Here is a 23,522-nt window from a genome sequence, read left to right as displayed (position 1 = left end):
GCGATCACCTAGGGCACAGGCTTGGGGGGGCACCCCTATTTCTCGCTTTAAGAGAGCACAAGGGGCAGCCTCGCGTCTCGAGGAGCCCAGATGGGCTGGCCCACGCGCGAGCGAGGCCAAGCTTGTTTTTCTGGTTTATTTTTACGCTTTCTAGTTTATTTTTTATTTTATTTTGTAATTCTGTTTATACTTTAATATATATATATATATTACAAAAAAACTCTAAAAAACATTTGAGAAAGTACTGGAAAAAAGGTTGAACAAGTATTTGAAAAATGTTGATCAAGCATTCGAAAAATGTTGAACAAGTATTTGAAAAATGTTAATCAAGAATTTTGAAAAATATTGAACAAGTATTTTAAAAATATTAAGCAAGCATTCGAAAAATGTTGAACATGTATTTGAAAAATGTTGACCAAGGATTTAAAAATAATGTTAATCAAGCATTCAAAAAAGTTGAACAATTATATGAAAATTGATAATGTATATAAAAATGTTGATAAGTGTTTGAAAAATGTTGAAAAAGTATTTGGAAAATTATTTTTAGGGAGTATTTGAAAAAATGTTGATCATGTATATAAGAATGTAGAATGAAAAACAAAAAACTAACAAATAAAAATCCAAAAAATAAAAACCAAAACTGGAGAAGAAAAAATAAAATAAAAAACAAAGTAACAAAATGAAAAATATAAAAAAGAACATGAAAAAAAACATTGCAAAACAAGAAAGAAAAAATCAGAGAAAAAAAGGAAAAATGTGTAAAAGCCGACTCTTTCCCTTCTAATTGGCCATGCAATGCCGCCGGGCAACCAGGAGGTCGCGGGATCGATCCCTCGTAATTATTTTACTGAAAAGTTGATGTGACGAGCTGAAGGATTTTGGAAAGGTGTTCGGTTTCTTATTTATTTCAGAAAAATTGAAGTCCTTGTATGATAGCAATCTAAGGAAATTTCTCATACTAACTCGTCTAATGTTGATCTAGATGATTTTTTTTCTCTAAAATAGAAGTATTGCAAGTAACTTTCCGGTCGATGAGGGAGGGTAATGACGGTGGCGCGCCTTCAGCACGCTCCAATGCTTGTAGTCGTCGCTAGGTGCAATGGCAGAGCTGCAACAAGGCCGGATGGGCCATGGCCCACCCAATATTTTAAAATTTGTACACAACTTTTTGTACTGTTGGGCCTTAGAACACCATCACAGGCTATTTCTTTCATTTTGGCCCACGCAGCCTGCCCATAGTTAAGCTTCAAGCTCCGCCAATGGCTAGGTCATCTACGAACCTTGATGTAATTCTTACTTCTAATGTTCTTTATAGTATCTCGACAGTTGATGAATAGATTGAAAGTTTTCTCGCAAAAAAACATTCCAGTTGATTTGAGACAACCCTTGAGATTCTTCAGTTCGCGACGGATGTACTTTCTCCGTTCCTTTTTTTTTAGGGAAGTACTTTCTCCGTTCCTAAATATAAGCTTTTTTAGATATTTCAATACAGACTACATACGAAGCAAAATGAGTGAATCTACACTGTAAAATATGTCTATATACATCTCTACGTAATACATATTAAAATCTTTAAGAGGGTTATAATTAAAAACGGAGGGAGCAGATTGCTATCCAAATGTTTGGCACGTATGACCATCTCTGTACTATCCATATATACTCTTGGTCGATGGTCATGCGTGACTTAGAGCTGGTACATAGATGGTGTTCGTCCAAGTCTGGCAAATGGGAAAAGATGAGGAGAAATGCGTAAGTGGAGTTGACACTGTAATTGGAAAAGGTGGCGCTACGCAGCTACCAAAAGTAAAAAGTGCAGGCCGAATGTCACCCGACACGGCCCGCTCGTCGTAGGATTCTTACCAACACTACACTATTTTGTATTACGCGTAGCGACCAACAATCAGGTGAGTGGGCAAGTTGCATACAGATACAGTATCCGGATCAGATTGAGCAACCTTTTTTAGATATAGTTTGGTGAAGGGAAAAAATATGAGTCATCCACTATAGAGAAACACCAACGCTAATTTAATGAACAACAAAGAAAGAAACCAATACAGTTATGGAATTTTCTAACTAGTCTTTCACTATGGAATTTTCCGTGCACCATAAGGACAGGGATAGAACGTGAGAGACATTATTCCTATTAAGGGACATCACTACCGCCACACAACCCCAGTCAAGACGCTGAACCTAACAAGAACGAGAACGAGTTCCCCCCCACTCTGGCGGGCGAGTTCCTCCGCACCTCCATGGCTCAGAGGCCATCGGAGATGGGGCGGACCGGTGGCGGCGCCGACAGGAGGAGAAGGGGCTTTTCTTGAACTAGTCTTTGACCTTGCTCGGATCATTGGGTCTCGGGTGCCAATGCATCTAAATTGAAAAAAAAGAACAAAAAATAAAAAAAATTCTTTAAACTTTTTGAAACTAAACATGATCTAGGGTTACACTTGTGTAAAAAGTTCCGTGACGGGATGACTTCCATGATATTCAGGGCGAAAGAAAACAAATGCAACAATATATATATATACTAGCAAACATGTCCGTGCGTTGCAACGGGAGTAAAAATCACACTGCTAGCACGATAAACACGACTCAAGACCCCTTTGCAGCTCCATGTTATTTATTTAAACACAGGGTTCATCCGTGTTTTCGCTTATCCCTCTTCCAACCTTTACCGACCATGTCATGGTCAATAGAAGGTGATGATTTCGGCCACCGCACTCATACATGTCATTAAACTACACCATCACAAGTGAATCTCTATTAGATTTAAAACTATTAGCATCGAGCTGGGCATGACGGTTGTCCTTCTCGAGCTACGGCCTATGCCTAGTTCATACGCCATCCCTCTTACACCCTCTCTGTTTAAAATTGTATATTTTCTTTCCAAATTGCATCAACATTCTTTTTAACACACAAACACTTTTTATATCACATAATTTTTAAAGAGCATGAATATTTTTTAAATTGTGAATATATTTGTAAGCACATGAACACTTTTTGGAGTTACATGTTTTTTCATTTTGAGAAAAGGGTGAGTATTTATTAGATTAGAAAACATTATTTTAATACATGAACACTTTTCTTAGGACTACACAAATATTTTAAGATGCATGAATGATTTTAAAATTTTACATATTATTTTTCAAAATGCAAAAGACATATTAAATGACACAAAAAAATTAAATGACTTAAAGCCCAACACCATATTTCTCTGATTTTGCCGTATTACAGGGGAGTCAAAAACCAAGCCAACACCATCGGCCCAACCTACCCCCCGTTAACCCTAGAAGGCAGGGAAGATCGATCCCCAGTTTCCCACACCCCCTCACCACCCCTCTTCTCGTTACCTTCCCTTTTCCCGCTTTGGCTCCACCGGTCTGGATCCGTCTGCCCTCGACCGGGCCCCTACCAAAGTCTAGCCCGTCGTATCTGGATCCACCGCCCTCCTACCAAGTCCAGCCGCCGCCGGATCTGCCTCAACCGGACGGGATCCACCCGTCTGGATCCGGCTGCCGTCAACCCTCCACCGGCCTGTGATATTTTTTATCTTTGATTTTGAATCCCGATTCGTGGCGTTGTCATCCGCTCTTGATCGAGCTTTTCCTTCCCCTTGTGATTATCCTCGCCTCTGTTTCTGGTCGCTTGTTCCCCTTGTGATTATTCTCATTTCTGTTTCTGGTCACTTGTTGAATAATCAAGATGTGCCTATATGAACCGGTTAGATTAGGCGTAAAGTGGCGATGTGGTATTATTATTAAGCCGAATCATATATATTTTGCCATGATCCTACGACGGCAAGGAAAAACCATCAGCACATGAGGCCCGGTACGGGCGGCGTGGAGTAAAAATGGGCGATCCGCCACAGCGAGGGCGATCCATGTGCTGAGGCCCAGCCAGTTGTGGGGCGCACCGGGAGCAGGCCTAGGTGGGCGATGCGAACGTGTCCCAAGCGGAAGTCTGGAAGCGTTTATTTTCTTTAGCCGTACGTCAGACCCCAAATTAGTACCACCTCGTATATATTACGATTTTGTCTATACAAATCGTAAAAGCGTATTATGACATGAGAAGAAAGTGCATTGTGACGGTGAACCCGGAGACTCAATCCGTGCTTTATTATTACTAGCAAAAGTGCCCGTGCGTTGCAACGGGAGAAATAAATTATCACCCCTAGCGCCCCATCTTTGTTACCACTTCTTTTTTTTGTCATCATTGTTGGTAACGATGTCCACTACACGGCGAACATTCCACCTAAGCTTGGAACCAATAAGGAATTGCATCACCTGCATGGACAGACTAGCGAACAGTCGCGTTTGAGATCCCGGCCACATGACCCTCATCTGCGCAATCAAATACTTGTGCCTTGTGTTTATGTTATCTGAATTTTACATCATAATAGTTTAGTACCAATCTGTGTAGGACACAAACAAAAACTAAATTCATTTTTATTTTAAAATGATCAACACTTTTTTTAGGGTAACACGATCAACGCCAAAAACACTGAAGGTTGTGAGTTTGATTCCAGTAACGGTCAACTATTTTTTGCCTCATCTTCTAAAAGGGGTGGTGGGTTTGATTTGTTGGGCCAGGTCGCACGGACATGTTGGGAGGGCACCGGTTCTTTTTACTGGTGAAACATTACGCGGGCGAACGTGGCAGAGGCCAACTGGCCCAAGACAAACGATTGGTAGAATAGCCTAGGTCCGTATGAGGAAACACCATGGACATACGAAATGGGAGGATCAATAATATTATACCTCCATTTATATATATTAAAAGTACTATATATGCCTGTGGGTTAGAACGGTTGAAACAATTGACATAAATTTAGTGAGGATTGTATGTGCAAACATAATGTTCAATGTGCTACAAATTTGGCGCAAATTTAGTAAAGATTATAATAGCAAGGAAAACATAATGGAAGAAAAAATGACATGAATTTAGTGAGGATTAAAAAATGCCACATCATTTTTACTCATAAGATGGCATGCCAACCTGCCATTGATTCCCGCACCTCCTGTTAATTAGTTTTTCTTTCTCTTTCTTTCCTTATATCATGATGCCCACATAATTACCGCCCATTTCCTTCCTCTCTCTTTCTCCTTCCTTCTTTATTTCTCATGCAATTTTTTTCCTTTTTTGCTAGGCTTGCTAATTACTCCTGGGATTAATATGGCGCCCACATAATTACCATCAATTTCCTTCTTTCCTTCCTTCTTTATTTCTTATTCAATACATATTACCTTTCTTGCCGGCTCCACATAATTACCATCTTTCTTCTTTATTTCTCATGCAAAGAATGTCTATTTCCTTTCTTTATTTCTTTGCTTAATTTCCAATGCAGCTTCTTGATGCCTGAAAACCTAAAAATTGTATATAAACTGGTAAAAATTAATGTAAAATAGCAAGGTGAGACTATCTGATAAGTAAACAAATATGAAAAACAACTTCCAGCCTGGTCCCTTGTACGCAGCAAAGGATCCGATGCAGGCAACATATATATGTACGGGTGACGGAGTAGAGGAGGCAAACGAATAGTAACGCATCCGCACTACCATGGACGTTACTGGAGGACGGCCAAGCGTCTCCCCATTATTGCATTGTGTCGCCACCGCCGGGTGCACCGAGTAGACCGATTAAAACGAGCAAAAACAGAAGAAAAGATCAGCAGGCGTGACGCTAAATGCGGGCCTCGTGGCCGTTCAGGCCGTGTACAGCACGTTGGCCCGGTTCACCAGAAAGCCCGCAGACCGTTCTAAGGAGCAGCGGCCCTTTTGATGTTGGCCCAGCCGGCTCATGTAGATCGCGCAGCACATGAGGGCAACGGCGTTGTGCGGCATGCTAAAACGATCTGGTTCGTTCATGAGCCTGATCGGATGGTTAAGGGCGTCAAAACGATGTGGGAGGCCGTAGCTAGCTGAGTTATACTATCGTAATAAGCCTTGATTTTTTTGAATATTTTATTTTCTTCGTACACCCGGCATATAGTAGATGACATCACACTATACCGTTAACACAAACCACAGAGAAAGAAAGAAAAACACGCCCATCACGACAGTGGGCCGCAGCACTCGTACATGCCCATCACGACCGTGGCCATTGATCTCGGCCCGAGTACGCCTGCCCTTTATTCTTAAGGTTCAGACGCCCAAAAAAGCAAACTTAGGAGCCTAGTCCGAGTGGTTTGCTGTGCTGCGATCAACATGGCAGACCAGGGATCTAATCCCAACGGTGCCGATCATATTTTTGCCCAGCGAAATAGATAGAGCAAAAATTTAGTACCACCTCGAATATGTTTTAAAATCAAATTAAAAGCGTAAAATTATGGGAATAAGCGTATTGTGACGGTGAACCCATCGAGTCAATCCGTGCTTTATTATTAGGAAAAGATATATATGAAAGTTACTGTTCATGTTTATTTTACTAATATTTTGTTTTCTTACCTTGAAGTCGTTCATTCGTGGAAATTTTTAAATTTTATACGGATATAACACTAAATTATACTCCATTTGTTTTCAAAAAGTTTCAGAAAACACTTGCCTTTTTTGCAAAATAAATAAATAATAATTTAGGTGCGCTATGACCCGAGACCGACCGGGCATTTCCGGTCTTCGACCCGATTATACTTCTCTCTACTGGATTTGTTTCGAGTTGTCTTTGTGTGATTTTGATCACAGTCCAACTGTTTCGGAGTACTTGCTTGTCAAAATAAAAGAAAGTAATTAACTAGTGATCCATTTCTGTTTAATTGTTCGTCTAAACAGTACTATGTACACTTGCAGCTTGCACAAACACTCTAATCAAAGTTGCAACATCAATCAACAAAAGAAGGAGCTGCTCATCTAGTATCTCCTAATTAAGCCAAACCGATCAAAAAAGAGAATGGCGCGCACTCCATCATCACAAGACGGCGTCAATCCCGGTGTCCGGGCGAAGGAGGTCGTACTTGGCCCAGACGGCGTCGAGCGGGCAGGGCCGGCCGGCGTCGAGCCGGTCCCACGGCTTGCCCTTGCCGCTCCAGTGCAGCAGGGAGACGGGGCCGGCGTGCAGGCCGCGGCAGAGGCCTTGGTAGTTGTCGCCGCCGAGGCCGTGCTGGTTCCAGCGGTGGTCGACGGCGGCGATGCGGCCGGCGAACACGAGGAGGAAGGGCGGCAGGGAGCCGAGCTCGTAGATGCGCACCCGCCGCTGCAGCTCCATCCACCCCTCGATCTGCGCCGTGTACCCGGCCGCCCGCCACCGGGGCAGGTCGAGCACCATGACGCCCGTGTTGAAGTAGCACGCGCGGCGCCCGCGGAAGGTCCGGGCGAGCGCCGGGCTCGCCCAGAACCCCGGCGTGAAGTAGGCGGTGAAGTTGGCCCCGCAGTACTCGGGCGCCGCCACGGCCGCGCCCTCCGGGAGCGCCGTGGCGGCGAGCGCGGCGACGTCGTCGGTGAGCACGACGTCGGAGTCGAGGTAGACGACCCGGCGCACGCAGGCGGGGAGCGTAGTGGCCAGGTAGGAGCGCGCGTAGTTGAGCGGCCGGTCGAGCGCGCCCCGGACGGACGCCGAGATGCGGCCCGCCACCCGCGACTCGTCGAACGGGTACGCCCGGAACGCCAGCGACGGGAACGACGCGCGCACGGCGGCCACCAGCTCCGCCGTCCGGGTGGGTGACCCGGCCGCGGTGAGGAAGTGGAAGTAGACGGACTCCGGGCAGGAGGCGTGGCGCAGGACGGAGAGCACCGCGGCCATGGTGCCCCGCAGGTAGGACGCGTCCAGCGTCATCGCCACGTGCACGGCCGCGCGCGGCGAGCAGGCCGCGCCGTCCTTGCCGGACGCGGGCGGGAGCGGCGCCGGGCAGCGCGCGGAGGCCGAGTTGGTGAAGTGCGGCGCCTCCCTGAACCTGGGCAGGGGCGCGGCCGCGGCCTCCGCGCCGGCGGCGCAGAGGAGGAGCAGGGCGAGGAGGAGCGGGGCGCGCGACATGCTAAGCATTGGTGTGTGCGGTTGCGCGTTGTTTGTGTGCGGGGCGTGAGCATGAGCGGCCGGCCGTGTTTTTATACGGGGCGCGTGGCCGCGTGCCGCGTGCGGAAAAGGGGAGGCGTCAAATTTGGGTCAAAGGCTTGGAGAGGGTAGTAGGACCGGAGGAAAGCGTGTTTGAATGTGTAACACGCGCGCGCGTAACTTGGTAAAGAAAACTGGGTGAAAAATAATGCCGGCAGGTCAAACATACATGTCTACGTGTTCGACTATGGTCTACGATGGCATTGGGCAGAAAAATGGATATACTACATCTACATGACTGCAAATGTGGTGCATCTTCCATTTTACTTGTAATGAGCTATTGAAATCATGCGTTTTCAGTGTACGTGGATATCAAAGGCCTACCACATGGTGAATTGTGTTGGTGGGCGAGGCGATAATTTTCATTCTTAGAGAGGCTTCCCAAATCCGCCTCAAACTCCCGGACAGACGACCCGATCACTGACCGACCAAAAAAATGCAATTCAGATGGGCTTTTTAAACGGGACTCAAACATCCGGCTGACCGGCATCCCTCATATCCAACCCAAATATGAACAGATATGGAGCGCTCGGACGCGTCATTCACGCCGGACAGACGACGGGGTCTCACAGGAAAACAGTTCAAAACCCGGCGGCCCGAAACTCGTCTTCTAGTGATGCATCCACGCCGCCGGGTAAGGAGTTACCCATATCTAACGCCGGAGCGCTGACTGCAACTCCTTGAGCAGCTCCAAGCAAGGCGTGAAGCCCGGAGTGGATCCAGAGGAGGACTTGAAGGAGGAGGAGGAGGAGGTTGAGGAGGAGGAGGAGGAGGAGGAGGAGGATCTGGAGGAGGATGTGGGGGACGTTGGGGACGCAGATCTGCAGGCGGAGCAGCAAGTCATCCTCGATTCACTTCGTTCGGAGTCGGATGCGGAGGCAGATGCTGTCGTCGACATGATATGGAGGCGGAGTACAACGCAGAGGAGAAGGAGGAGGAGTGCTCGCGTGCATGGATGGATGAGGTCGAGGAGGAATAGGAGGAGCCGGAGCCCTCCTACGCGCCCGTCCACCCGGCGCCGGACACCGATGTCATGGACATTTTCGACGACGAATCATAGCTAGGGTGTCGTAGTATATAGGTTTATCTTGCATAGTTTGTGTGGATTTAGGGGATGAAATATGAAAGACTCAAATGCACAAAAGCAAACCCATCTACAACCGGACTTAGCAAATCCGATCCCTAGATTCGAATGCAAAGAAGCAAATTTAAGATGTGACCGGTCACTGTTCGTCGACGCGCCCGGTCGCGTCCGCGAGTTTCTGGAGTAATTCTGGCTGTAGATGCCCTGCCCAAATGGATCACCTGATTATGACGACGCTTCCTCTTTTCCTAGCCAAAAAATTGAAGTAAAAGTGGATTCAGCAATCGATGAAATAGTAGTAATACCGCCGGTGTGGCGCGGCGTAGAAATGATTGCACTCCTGCATCAATGCTGTGTCGGTGAGAACCATGCAAGAGAGGTGTTCAAAATAAAATAAAATAAAATAAAGAAGCATGCAAGAGAGCAAGCGTTGGGTGACACGTCGTCGTCCGGCCTGTGGCTGCGGGACCCGCGCAAGTACGTGGCACGTGGTGGCATGCTGCCCGATGCCAGATCTGTCTACGCGAGCGAATCCTCTGGTACGCACAATGTCCAGGTCCGCGTGTGTCCAAGGCGCCGGCGCGGCGGCGGTGGAGAGCTCTGCCCAAGACGCAGCGTGTGCTCACTGCCCAGCCAGCTCAGCTCAGCTGCGACATGGTGAACGGCGATCTTGAGAAATCTGCCTTGGATCCTGAGGCGCTACAGTCGAAAGATTTATGCTGCGTGTCGGCGCGCGCATTTCTTTCTTCGGCAGCACTGGAGCGAACCCGCAAGGATTTATTAGGAGAAAAAGCACGCATATTAAGCATTTACTTTAGTTTTGGTGAATGGCGATCTATATATATATATATATATATATATATATATATATATATATATATATATAGGCAAAATGTTTGGGGCACCTAGGTACATGGGCACCTAGGCCGTTAATGGCAAGCCATTTTTATTAGTACATGGCGTGCAATCAATGAAATAGTAGCTTTCCATTTTTCATTGCATGCACTGCTGTCAAGAATTGCTTTCCAAAAATATATTATGTTGATTTCCTAGCAACAATCCATTTCCAAATATTATGTTGATGTATTATACCTAATGAAAATATACACATACGCGGGCTATTATATCTAATAAAAATATAAACGTACCATAAGTATTGTTTAATGAAATATATACGTATACCCGTGGTATTATATATAACTAAGAGTATACACATACCCGTTGTATTATACCAAATAAAAATTATGGATATACCTCGGGTATCTCAAATACCTACTAACAAGACACAATGAATATATTCAGGGATATCATGAGTATGTAGATACCTCGAAAATATCATGAGTATGTATGTAATCTGATATGTATGTACTTAAATGGTGTACGTACTTCAAATCATTGACACATGCCCGAGGTATCAAATACATGCTAATAAGACGCAATGTATATACCCATATATTTTTGTTAACATATGAGTTTTTGTGTTTCTCACATTTTCGCAATACCTAGATACTGAGATGCCCAAGGGTATGTATGTACCGAATGAAATGAAAAGTGTATGCATATATGCTCTGATTTTTTAAGACATCAGTTACAATCAAATAATACAAAACATTGTCCAAACATTTGTATCTATAATGTTTTACGACATACTCACAAATCTCCTTGTATATACCCAGCAAACTTAAAAATAAAACAGTATACCTAACATGTATGCGCGTGTATATACCTATGTGAAAAAGGATATGGAAATATTGTAGGTATCCCATCAACCTGTAGACTATAAAAATCTGGTTCCGTATATACCTCGGTACGTGAAATATGGCATCCATAGGTATCTAATACTATCTTAATTTGGAATAATAAAAATGTTTTATGTGTCCAACCAACCATGCAACATACGTCAGATCATACAAATATGAAAAAAATGTACGTATACCCAATGGCATTTTCTGTCTCCAATTTGTATTACTAATGTCTCTCAACAAGGAACGATGCCATGCATGGGTATTTTTTGCTTGCTAAAAAAGTGTTAATATGCATGGCGTGTTGGACCATATTTAATGGTATCCATTTATGATTATCTTTATAACTGTTTCCAAACTATGTAATTATTTCCAAATCAGTAATCTGTGATGGATTGACATCTAATGCAATCGAATGGTGCAAAGGCAAGGAGCCTGGACACCTAGGTGTCCCAAACTGTCGTCCTATTAGATCGTCTATATATATTGGCGCGGAAGAAAATCGAATTTGAAAACTTACGGGGAGATATTGTCGCGCCGACGCGAGTACGACGAGACAACGCCGGCCGCTAATTAGATCATCTTATTAGTTATGGCGCGGTACAGAAAATCAACCGGTACCATTGGTTGAAACCCGTGACGAGCAAAGTCCTCTAAATAAAACGCACCGTGAAAGCAAGAAGATGGCGTCTGTCTTGCATGGTTTAAACTTTTTTCATGGCAACCGTAGTATAAGCGGTGAATCGGGGGAGGGTGGCGAGGGGTAGAAAAGGGACGTTATTGGGGAAGGATGGGTTGAACAATGGAACCTTGTTAGATGTTTGGTACGAGAGCCATACGGTGTCATGCTATGACGTAAACATGGGCAAACAAAAAATTTGGACACGACATGCAAAAAAAATATCCCGAGCGTCATAAATAAGGTGTACCCACAATAAAAGTAACACATTAATTTGAAACAACTCCTTATTCCGGATGGGCAAAAAAAATGCAAATATTTATAATCAATCGAGATGTACTAAAGTACTTGTTTTATTTTATTTTACAAATGATGACTTATGAATGTCAACTAGACCAACTATACACGTCTGACTCCTTTGGTTTTATTTTAACTAGGAAGATGCCCGTGCTTTGCACGGACTATCAAGATCTTGTGGGAGAAAGGGATGAACGAGGGAAGACCTTATCTGCAAATATGGAGAGGAGTGCGGGTAAATTGTCATAGTTTTCTTTCTATCCGTTAGATATAGATCGAACGGCCTATATTGCAGGATGGCAGGCACACCATCATCACCAACTATGCTTTTTATAAGAGTAGTGATAGGGAAATGAAAGGACACCTCGACATTGTAGCAACTAATGTCAACCACCTTTATAAACCACTTCTACTTTGATTTTATTTTGAAAAGAAAGGGCAGTCCGGCCTTTTTAACGGCTGATGCCTGCAACACATTTTGATGCAATGTATTATTGCTTTTGTAGAACGAAGAATGTATTATTGTAAATCATAATGTCTTGATGCTACAGCAATATGCAAATCATGGTATAAATTATACATCACATGTTCTTTTACCAGGTCATAATCCAAATCAGATGAATAAAGTACAAAGCATGGGCATCACAAATATATAATTGTTAAATAGGTTATAAGCTAGGTCTTACTCAATATGCTATAGCAAACTAGAATTCCTCCGATGCTTAATACCACTGGGAGCCTTAGGGTGGAGCCCACATGTCACCATTTCCTCTTCTAGTTTTGACCCCTCAAATCACGCGAGAGAAGAGATAAATACATTTTAATTCTTTATGGCTTGGTACATAACTCGGTGTTAGTTTTTATTTTTATTTTTTGCAAAGACCCCTTCTGACAATGTTTGAGAAATATGTTTTAAGTGTTTTTTTGGCTTAAGACCCATGTTTTTGCAACATTGGAGATGACCTTCCATGTAGTAATAAGAACCAAATCTGGATCAAGTGGGTAGCCGTATGGATGATAAATATAACAAAAAAACCTCTCATTTCGCTATAAGCATGTAAGAATTCCATATATCTTATCATTAGCCACACAATTTGACAAAGACCTGAGCCTTACTTTGTTTGTTTGTCCTGAAAATCCCTTTGGCAAAAATATTGTCTCGAGTTGATGGAAGTTTATTTCCAAAAACACATGTCAAGTCTTTTTTTTACAGGGGAACACTATGTCAAGTCCTGGTGCCGCTACTAACAACAGATGGTCTCTTTTGTTTTTTTTGCGAAGAAACAGATGATCTCTTTCACTTGACTCTCAGGAGCCCTATCTAAAACCTAGAGGCCAGCCGTTCACCGAGTGCGGTTGTGTCGGCTCGACATAAAGATTGAATGAAAATGCGCTTTCTCAAAAAAATACACAGAGTTGTCGAGTTGCATCACGATTTGACATTGAGTTCTCTAGTAAAGATGCCCGTTATTCATAAATTCTTACTGCAATCCTTTTATTCTGTCCAAGGTGAACTTATTAGGTGAAACCAAAGCCAATGTGCCGATGGTCCATGGATTTAATAAAAAAGAGTTTCTACCATACACGTACCCATTTGTCTCACAAAAGGCAACACGCCAACAAGTCTAAGGTGACTTCGGCGAGCAGGTCAGACGGGTAAATGGTTGGTCAACTTTTAGGCGACTGTTAGGCACGTACACCTGGAGTCCACATCTCATCTCTGTTTTTTACCTTTTAATAGAGACCACGTCGATCCATTCAAATCGGAGTGTGCGTCCCTCACAGAATCTCTGGTAAAATATCTCGGCGCGTACACGTACGCCGACTTGCGGCTCGCTCTCTCACGCTAGTTATAATGGGGAGTATGATACTACCTCCTTAATGCATTGTATTATATATTAATATCATATGATGCTTTATTTATTGTCATGCATGATATAAAATAGCATAATATTTATTATGATATAATATCGTGATATGATATTCCATCTTCTCTTTTTCATTTAATGCTATGACACTTCATCAAAATTGTCTAGTTGGCATGAATGATATTAATTATGATACTAGCATTACAACCAACCTGATGATGTGGCGCGAACGGCCAGAATATATTTCGAGGCCTACCTTACCATAGCGTGCGACTACGAACTATGAAGTACCCAGTAGATAGTTAGTTACGCATACACTGATCGATCCAGGAGCAGCACACGGATAATATCTCGGATACATTCTCAGTTTCTTTGTTTGCAAAAAACTTCTGATTTATTCATTCTCAATCATGACAGTACAAAAAACATCAGAGATTACTTGCAAAAAAAACATCAGAGGTAATAAAAATTACAACCAGATCCGTGGACCACCTAGCGATGACTACAAGCACTGGATTGAGCCGAATGCGCACCGCCGTCATTGCCCCCTCCCTCGCCAGAGCTGAGCAAACCTTGTTGTAGTAGACAATAGAAAATTCGTCGGTCTAAGACCCCATAGGACCAACGCACCAGAGCAACAACAATATTCGATGAAGAAAGTCATAGATTGGAAGGTTCAAACTTGTAAACACTCAAACAAAGACCGGATCCAAACAGATCCACTGAAGACCAGCATCGAAAGAATAAAATTTGAAAACTTACGGGGAGATACTTCCGTGCCGACGCAAGTACGACGAGACAACACCGGACATTCATTAGATCATCTTATTAATTATGGCGTGGTAGAGAAAATCAAATGGTACCATTGGTTTAAACTCGTGACGACCAAAATTCTCCGAATAAAACACACCATGAAAGCACGAAGATGGCATCTGCCTTGCATGGTTGAATTTTTTTCATGAAAACCGAAGTATAAACGGTGAATCTGGGGGATGGTGGTCAGGGGTAGTAAAGGGACGTCATGGGGAAGGACGGTTTGAATAATGGAACCTTGTTAGATGTTTCGTAAGAGAGCCACACGTCAAAAGGATTAATACTATTGTTAAACCCGAGTGAGAAAGGAAAAAACTATGTTTTCATGCTATGACGCAACCATGAGCAAATCAAAACTTTTGGCCATGACATGCAAAGTAGTATCTCGGGTGTCAAAAAAAAGGTGTACCCTCAATGAAAGAACACATTAATTTGGAAACCACTCCTTATTCCGAACGGGCAAAAAAATAGAAATGTTTATAATCAATCGAGATGTACTATAGTACTTGATTTATTTTGTTTTGTTTTACAAATGATGATGACTTATCAATGGCAACTCTACCATACACGTCTGACTCCTTTGGTTTTATTTTAAAAAGAAAGGACACCTCGACATTTGCAGCAACTAATGTCAACGGCCTCTATAAACCACCTCTAGCTTCTTTGTTTTTATTTTGAAAAGGAAGGACAGTCCGACCTTTTCAACGACTGATGCATGCAACATACTTTGATGAAATCTATTATTGCTTTTGTAGAACGAAAAGTGTATTATTGTAAAGCATAATGTCTTCATGCTACAGCAATATGCAGCAAATGGTATAACTTATACATCACATATTCTTGTACCAGGTCATAAACCAAATCAGATGAATAAAGTACAAAGCATGGGCATCACATCGGTTATAAGCTGGGTCTCACTCAATATGCTATAGCAAACCAGAATTCATCCAATGCTTAATACCGCCATGGGCCTTAGGGCAGTAGTAGTTTTGACCCCTCAAATCATTTTTATTCATTATGGCTTTGTTTTAGCACTATGACCCAGTCTTAAGATTTTACAGCTACCCCTTCTCACAAAGTTCAGGGTGGGTCTTAAGTTACTTTTTTTGGCTTAAGATCCATGTTTTTTCATTGTTGGAGATGGCCCTCCACACGCCGTAATAAGAACTAAATCCGGATAAAATGGGTAGTCGTATGGATGAGTAATAATTACAAAAATCTCTCATTTTGTTATAAGCATGTGAGAATTCCATAAGCTAGTACACATATACGTGCCTTTTCTTCTTTCCGAGTGGAGGACAGGCTACGATTTCCCTACCCTAGCCGCCGCCACGCCTGGCGACTAGGGAGGCGATTTTCTTTCTTCGATCTCAGTCGGCCAGGGCGTTGGCCCCCTCTCCCTCCGGCTGCTCCGGCGGCAGGAGGGAGGGGGGCCCTGTTCCTCTGCTCTGTAGTTAGGTTTTGGATTTGTAGGTCGTGGTGCGCCGTTGGGGTGGTGGGAGCAGCGCCCGGACGAATAAATCTGCCTCAGCTTCACTCCCACACCGGCGGTGTCCTTCATGGCGGCGTCTCGGAGTTGATGGCATCGTGTGTTTGCCGATCCTTCAGATCGGCTGTGTTAGGGTTCATGGATGGTGTCGGCGAGGCGGCGGCGGCGACTCCATCAGGTGTGTCTCTCCTTCTGCTCTGTCCCCGTTGCTGTGGCGTTGTCTCCGACGTCATGGTGGAGCAGGAAGGTTTTATCGTCCAGAAGTACGCGCAGACGGTTGTCTGCGCAAGTGATAGCTAGAAGATGGTGCATCCCGTGCTGGGTTTGTGGTTGGTGGCTGACAGTTCTGGTTTCCTCCTTCGACGTCGTTGTCGTGCGGGGGTGTCAGATCTAGAGTTCGATGGCGTGTCCGGGGACATGTTGCCCCGGTCTGATTCTTTTAACGACAATGGTTTTGCTTCTGGCAAACTACTTTTGAGGTCCGTAAAGCTGCTGATCAGCCATGGAGCCGCGTCGAGCTCGGGTGAGGAGGTGATATATTTTCTTTCTCTTTGGTGGCCGCTTCGGTGGTATCGGAGGAGAGGAACATGCGCTGGTATTTTGCATAGAATTATCCTATCTTTTTAGTCTTGTAATGTTGGTGCTTACGTGCCTTATAATCAGACCTTTATTTTATAAATGAGACACGTATTATCATGCAAAAAAATGTGAGAATTCCATACATCTCGGCATAAGCCACACATTTTGACAAGGACTTGAGGCTTACTTTGTGGGTTTGCCCCCCAAAAGCCCTGTCACGGACATATTGTAAGTAGTCGAGTTGATCTAAATTTATTGCCAAAAATAATTCAAGTCTTCGTGCCATTGCTGACTGCAAATGCTCTCCTCAATTGGACTCTCGTAAGGCCTTACTGGAACGTAGGGGCCAGTCATTTGCTCAGCGCGGTTGTCGAGTTGCACCATAGATTTGACATTGACTTTTCTAAGTGAAGGTGTTCCAGTTATTACTTGTTCCGCCCGGATTTATAACGCCCCTTGTATTTTTTGTGAAATTTTGAGTTAACAAAATATAAGTTACGCACCACAAACTTTATATACTAGTTGGATTCCTATCCAAGAGAAGTTTTGAATGGAATTATTTCTAATAAATGAAACATATATTTTATTGGTTAAATTTACAGCCAAAAATTGACACAAAATACGAGGGAGACTAATGAACCGAGACAGAGGGAATATGAAGAAGTTTTGTTTTCTTAACTAGTATGAAGAAGTTCTTATCGCAATCCTATTGTTCTGTTCAAGATGAACTTGAGTGAAACCAAAGCCAATGTGCTCACCGACAATAAGCCGAGCTTCACCATGGGATTAAAAAAAGAGAGAGAGTTTCTACCATACACGCACTCATGTCTCGCAAAAGGCAACACGCCGCAAGTCCAAGGTGACTTCCGCGAGCATGTCAAACGGGTAAACCGCTGGTCAACTTTTAGGCCACTGTTAGGCACGTACAGCTGCCCGCACGCGAGTCCATATTTTGTCTCTCCTTTTTTTACCTTTTGATCGAGACCACGTCCGTCCATTCAAACGGCTTACCATGTCCCCCGGCCCCTCGAAAGCGCTAGAACAGTCGTGGAAAAGCGCGGGAAGGAAACCCAGCGGAGTCTTTGTTGTGCGTCCCTCACAGAATCTCGGGTAAAATATCCCGGCGGCGCGTACACGTACTCGAGCAACTCGACTGCGCGCTCATGATGGGGCGAACGGCCGGAATATATTTCCAGGTCTACGTACCATAGCTCATGATGGTTAGTTACGCACACACTGATCGATCCAGGAGCAGCACACGGACAACATCTAGGGTAAATTCGAAATATGCAGCGTGGTACAGATGATGCATTGCATTGGCAACATTGCATTTACACTGATCATCTCCATATTAATTATCCGGCAGATGAGAAGTATGAGAATGTATAACGGATAGGCGCGAGTGGTACAAATGATGCATGGCATTGGCATTGGCAACGTTGCATTATGTCGCTTGCTATTCGGTTTTCGCTATGCATCGCCTTTTGGAGGCTACGTCTTGTGATGGACAAAAGTGCAAGTGTTTTGACAAGCGGCATGTATACCTTTTACTAGTTGGTGCAGTGCTCCGGTCGCTAGTCTACAGGGTCCGTCGCTAGGCAGTGGCCATTCCACTCATCGTAGATCGGCTTACCCAACCCACTCCCCGGCACGACTCAGTCGATCATCCTTGCCCGTATAGTGCCGGCAACTTGCATCATCTTCCGTGAAGCTTCCCCTCGCCGCGCCCGCGCGCAGCATGCATGGCAGTATTGAGTAGTGCTCCCTATGTTTCATAAGAGCAGCCGGAGCTCTCAAACTCGCCTCAAACGCCCGAACAAACCGCCCGATCACTTATCAGTCATAAAAAACAGAACCAGACGGACTTCTTAAACGGGTCTTAAACATCCGCACTGACCGACACTCCTCATATTTAGTCTAAATATAAGGCAGATCACGTCCTCCACGTCGGCTTGGCCCAGCCTGGCCCATCCGAACCCTACAAATATCCCCATCCAGAAAACCCTAGACATTGGTCAAACCGAACCCCACTTCACTCCCGTGCCCGTTCACTCCACTTCCAATCCCCTCCCCTTCGATCCGATGGCCGACGGAGGAAGCAGCGACGGCTCTGACGGAGAACCCGACGCCTCGACCATGGATGTGGAGGAGGTCGCCCTCCGCATCGCCTTGAGGCATTCACTGCTTGACCAAGGCGGCAGCGGCAGATCTTCTTCCTCGGCGCCCGTCGACGAGCGCCGGCGACATCGCCGGTCTGTCCCGCTCGGCGCGCAGCTCTAGCCGCTCCGCTCCCGTCGTTTAAGTACGCCGACAACCTCCCTTTGTTCTGGAAGTGGTGCTCGACCACCGTTGGGTCCTTGTGCCCGCGCAGGCGCCAACGCACACGAGGACGCCCAAGTCCGAGGCACGAGCGGCAACAGGCAAGGGAGAGGGAGGCGACGGGGGAGGCACTGACCGCACGGCAGTCACGCGCGACCGCGCTGGTTGATCCCGATGATGCGCTCCTCGTGTCGGTCCTCCACCGCTCTCTCACAACGGCGGAGACGGTCCACCGCTCTCTCACGGCGGCGAAGAAGGATGCGCCGCTCTCTCACAACGGCGGAGACGGATGCGCGGTGCCTCTGCCGCAAGAATGCCAAAGCACTCTGACTCGCCATCGAGTTCTCGAAGAAAGCATGGAGACTGCGGCGAAGGCGACCTGCCATGCCAAGGAGCAAGACCGCCTGCTCCGCAGTCTGTCGAGCCGAAGCTGCTGCTCGGACTCCGACTTGACGAGCGGCTCCACCTCTATCTCTGACGGCGGCGGACCACCACACGCCAACGCCTACACGAAGGAGGGGCATAGCCGCATCGACGACCGGAAGGGGAAGGGGCCGGCGAGGAAATGGTGATTTCCTCCGCCCTTCGCCCTTGTGTTTAAATTTAAATTATGTTTTAATTAGTTTGTAGTATAGATTTGCATTGCTCCGATGAACTATGCTCCTTTTTGTCCGGCGATGAAATGGCGATCTGATGAACTGCGTGTGACGATCATTTTACGTAGTGTTGCATGCTTTTGTATGGTTTTGAGGTTTCAGATACGAGGGATGCGAGTGTACAAGCCAACAAATAAGACGTGTCCGGTCAGTGCCAACGGACGCGATCGGGCGTGTCCGCGGGCGTTTGAGGTCCCGGACTTGCCTATCGCGGCCGTAGATGCTCTAATATATATCGTTTTAGCAGCTCAAATTGAATTGCTAAAACAATATATATTATGGTACGGAAGGAGCAGTCACCACTCTTTTCTCATTGTTTTTGTGTGCAAACCATCCATGGAAATGGAGAGCTTTTCAACGTAAAAGTGAGCAAGCCTTTTCTTTTTGCGAAAATAAAAATGAGCAAGCTAAAGCATTGCATCGGCGGTCCATGTACAGCTACGTCCATGAAGGAAAAAGTTTGGATAGATACGAATCGGCGTTCCATGTACAGCCAAGTTCGGACAGCTACGTCCATGAAGGAAAAGGTTTGGATAGATGCGAATCGGTGGTGCCCAAAATACAAGTAAAAGATAATCGAAAATTCAAAGTTGCCGTAACAGTGCAATCATACATGGCGACGACTCTACATTTCGATGATGATATACCCGCGTCGACTAAACTAGCCAAGTATATTGATGTTTTTTTTTCTTTCTTCTAAACACAGTACAGAGTTAATGACACTCATAACACGCGCGCACACTCATCCCTATGAATACAGGAACGCAAACTCTATTTCTATGAGCACCTTCGAGAGAATGTACCGGCAGATCTTGCATAATGTAGGTCTAAAATTTGAATCTGGGTAGTCTAGTTCCACAAAAAGAACTTGGCCATCTAAGTTAGGCTTAGTTCGCATGTGGATGATTTGTGTAACCACGCAATCTTGAAGGAAAATAGTGCGATCTGTGAACATGGGGAATCACACAGAATGTGCCATGACTGTTCAGGGAATCTGGGTTTCAGGCTTGTTTTGCTTTGTCTTCGTTCAGTTCATCTGCGTGGTCGGCACAAGAGGCTGCTGGTGATTCAGCAGAATAGCCTGGGTGCAGACAAATTCACAGGTCTCGTTGCACATGCCACAGGGGATTCTGCTTGTGTGTGGAGCAGGTTCGCCGTTACAGTAGAAGATTCAGTCAAGTGGTGAGAGTTTCTGAGATAGCCAACAAAGATGAAATATCCCATCTGCAACCTTCACAAACAAGCATAGACATAGATCCTACATTCAAATTTAACGATATTTTCCGAAGAATGGCAACACCTTGAACTTGCTGTCAAAAGGTACATGAACTGTCACTTTGTGCAAACATGAGGATTATTACATGTAAATGTACTCATCTACACTGTCCAATCTAGATTGATACAGGTTACAGACACGGGGAGATGACCTCCCAACAATTGTACACCACGTTTATCAAATCAAAGGAGTCAAAACTACAAAACACAGGATGATGTATCACCATCCAAATCTAGATACAGAAACTCCATGGACACTTCATACAAACATGAACGAACAGAATTAACTCGTCTCCCACTTGGTAGAGATAAGCCTACACCAAAGGTATGCTCTGGCAACTCCTACCAAACACCACCACAATTTTGATGATAGCAGTAACAACTTTAAGCTGCGAGGAGGCTTGCGATCACAAGAACTCCAACCATGATGAGAAGGGCCTTCAGGTAGACATCTGCCTGCTGCTGCTGCTGCCCTAGCGGTCCTTGGCGGGGGACGCCGTGGGCGTGCCCCATATGCCCGCCATGGAACCCATGGCCGTGACCAAACCCATAGTGAAACCCGGCAGGCTGAGCATATGCAGCTGGATCTGGGAACCCATGCATTTGGAAGCTAAGCATAGGGAACAGGCCCCCAAACGCAGCCGAGAACGCATAGTTGCCCCACCGTCCATTCGCCAGTGGAACTCCCGCCCCCGCCCCCCCGCCCCCCATGCCCATGAACCATGGATTTGCATGGGCGTTGCCAAAATTGTTGTTCGGATCAGCCTGTTGGGCTGTAGCAGGCCTCTGGCCAGCTGGGCGCTGAGGAATGTCGCCTCCAGGCGTGTTCTTTGACCTTGGGTCGACGCGGTCCTTGCCACGGCCATAAAGGGGGACAAGCTTGTCTTCTTCAACAATGGCCTTGCACACAGGGCACTCTGGTGTGTTGGCGTGCATGTGCAGCCATCTGTAGAGGCACGGCCAGCAGAATAGGTGGCCACAGAGAGTTACTATTGGCTCTTGCGGCAACTCAAAGCAAATATTGCACTCGAAGCTCCCTCCAGCTGCATCGCTGCTGCTGCCACCAACTGCCTCTGATTCCCCAACATTGGCAGCCATCTTGAGCTTCTTAAGGGTTGAAACCTGCGATTTCAAGTGAGAACGATTACCAACACTGCTAGAAAGAAGAGAATGTAGTCCTCAACACTACAAGTTATAACAAACAGTGCAGAGTTACACAACACACAGAACCTATTCTTTGCACCAGCCTCAGTCAGAACTATGAAACCTCCCAAAACCAAAAGGGTCATCATTTTGAGCCAATGTGAAAATACATCATCCATGTCTATAAATAAATATAGAAAACAACTTAATCTAACAAGATATTTTTTCGAAACGGAAATCTAACAAAAAGATCACCTATAAAGATTGCTCATGGTTACAACTGTGCTAAAATACAGCTGCGTTGTAGTATAATACTTCCTCCATCCGGAATTACTTGAGGCACTAGATGTAGACGCTCAAACAGATGTATCTAGACGTATTTTAGTGTTAGATACATCCATTTGAGCGTCAAGTAATTCCGGACATACGGAATAAGAAATACTAATACATCTCTAATCATAAACATTTCAGTATTTAGCCTAATCCACAGGGCATTCAGCTAAACAAGGCACCTGATGATCAGGGATTCCCAGAAACGTTGATTTTGCTACTTACTTACAAAATAATCTGAGTACCGACAGCAATAGGATCACTAATAATCTACACGGTTCAGCCTGCTCAAACAAAAAAAATTGTCGATTATCCACCGAAGAATATTCATCAGACCCTCTAGAAACCAGAAACGGCTACACCAGATCGATTTGAGTTCACAGTTCACGCTCTAGAAGAAGATTAATTTCTGATAAACTACTCAGGAATATTGAATTGCTGAATCAATTCAATCAATCTCTTAACAAACGGGAGGAAAAATCCCAATTTACCCCAAATTACCAAGCCGCGCCCACGGATCCAATTCCGAGCGCAGATCAGCACCCCGAAGCCTACCACTCAAGGCTCGCCCGGATCACCGGGACGCCGACAGAATACCGAATGAATCGGCCCAGACCCCATCGAACGAATCACATCCGCCCCCACAGGATGCTCGTAAATCCTAAATCACGACGAAATTTCACGCGGAGCGAGAGGGAGGGAGGGCAGGCGCCATTTACCTCGGGGGAGCGGCGAGCGGCGAGCGGAGGCCTGCCTGCAAGGCGAATCGACGGCGATGGCCGGGACGGGACCACGACGGCCCTTATAAAATCGGGGAGGGCGCGCGGCACGCCTCGAAGATTCCAGCAGAATCTGGACGCCTTCGCGGCGGGTCCGCGGATTTGGCCCGCTGAATTCCGGGGCGGGAGGCGTTTTCCGTGAAAGAATGCGGAAACTTCCCTTTTCTTTTCTTTTTCTTTGCCTTTTTTAGTGAAATGACACGGAAACTTCTTAGAAACAGCAGGCGCAGGGCACGCAATAAAGGCCCGGTTTTGGGGCCAGGAAAGATCTTCTTCCTCCGCGGCCGTCCCATCATGAGGCGCCTGACCGTCGAATTAGGTCAACAACATTCACAAAAAAAGGGGTCAACGCATGATCCTCCCATATATCACACAGTGGCACCCGTGTGTTGCCGCGGATGCTCCCTTTTGCAGCAACGCCACCCATTC

General features: G+C 45.4%; 2 protein-coding genes across 2 annotated transcripts; both read right to left on the bottom strand.

Annotated features, from left to right (window-relative positions):
• Positions 1-6,709: 6,709 nt before the first annotated feature.
• On the bottom strand, positions 6,710-8,002 carry LOC125527216 (probable galacturonosyltransferase-like 1). The gene has a single exon (XM_048691757.1). The coding sequence runs from the start codon at positions 7,969-7,971 to the stop codon at positions 6,901-6,903; it is 1,071 nt and encodes a 356-aa protein (XP_048547714.1). The 5' UTR covers positions 7,972-8,002; the 3' UTR covers positions 6,710-6,900.
• A 12,871-nt stretch (positions 8,003-20,873) lies between these two features.
• LOC125527213 (E3 ubiquitin-protein ligase RNF185-like) lies at positions 20,874-23,291 on the bottom strand. The gene is made up of 2 exons (XM_048691753.1): positions 23,034-23,291; positions 20,874-21,963 (listed from the first exon to the last, which is right to left on the bottom strand). The coding sequence occupies exon 2, from the start codon at positions 21,937-21,939 to the stop codon at positions 21,226-21,228; it is 714 nt and encodes a 237-aa protein (XP_048547710.1). The 5' UTR covers positions 21,940-21,963; positions 23,034-23,291; the 3' UTR covers positions 20,874-21,225.
• Positions 23,292-23,522: the final 231 nt, after the last annotated feature.

The sequence above is a fragment of the Triticum urartu genome, unplaced genomic scaffold (genome assembly GCF_003073215.2).
Source record: "Triticum urartu cultivar G1812 unplaced genomic scaffold, Tu2.1 TuUngrouped_contig_327, whole genome shotgun sequence".
NCBI classification, from domain to species: domain Eukaryota; kingdom Viridiplantae; phylum Streptophyta; class Magnoliopsida; order Poales; family Poaceae; genus Triticum; species Triticum urartu.
This window is presented reverse-complemented; position numbering and strand designations above follow the sequence as displayed.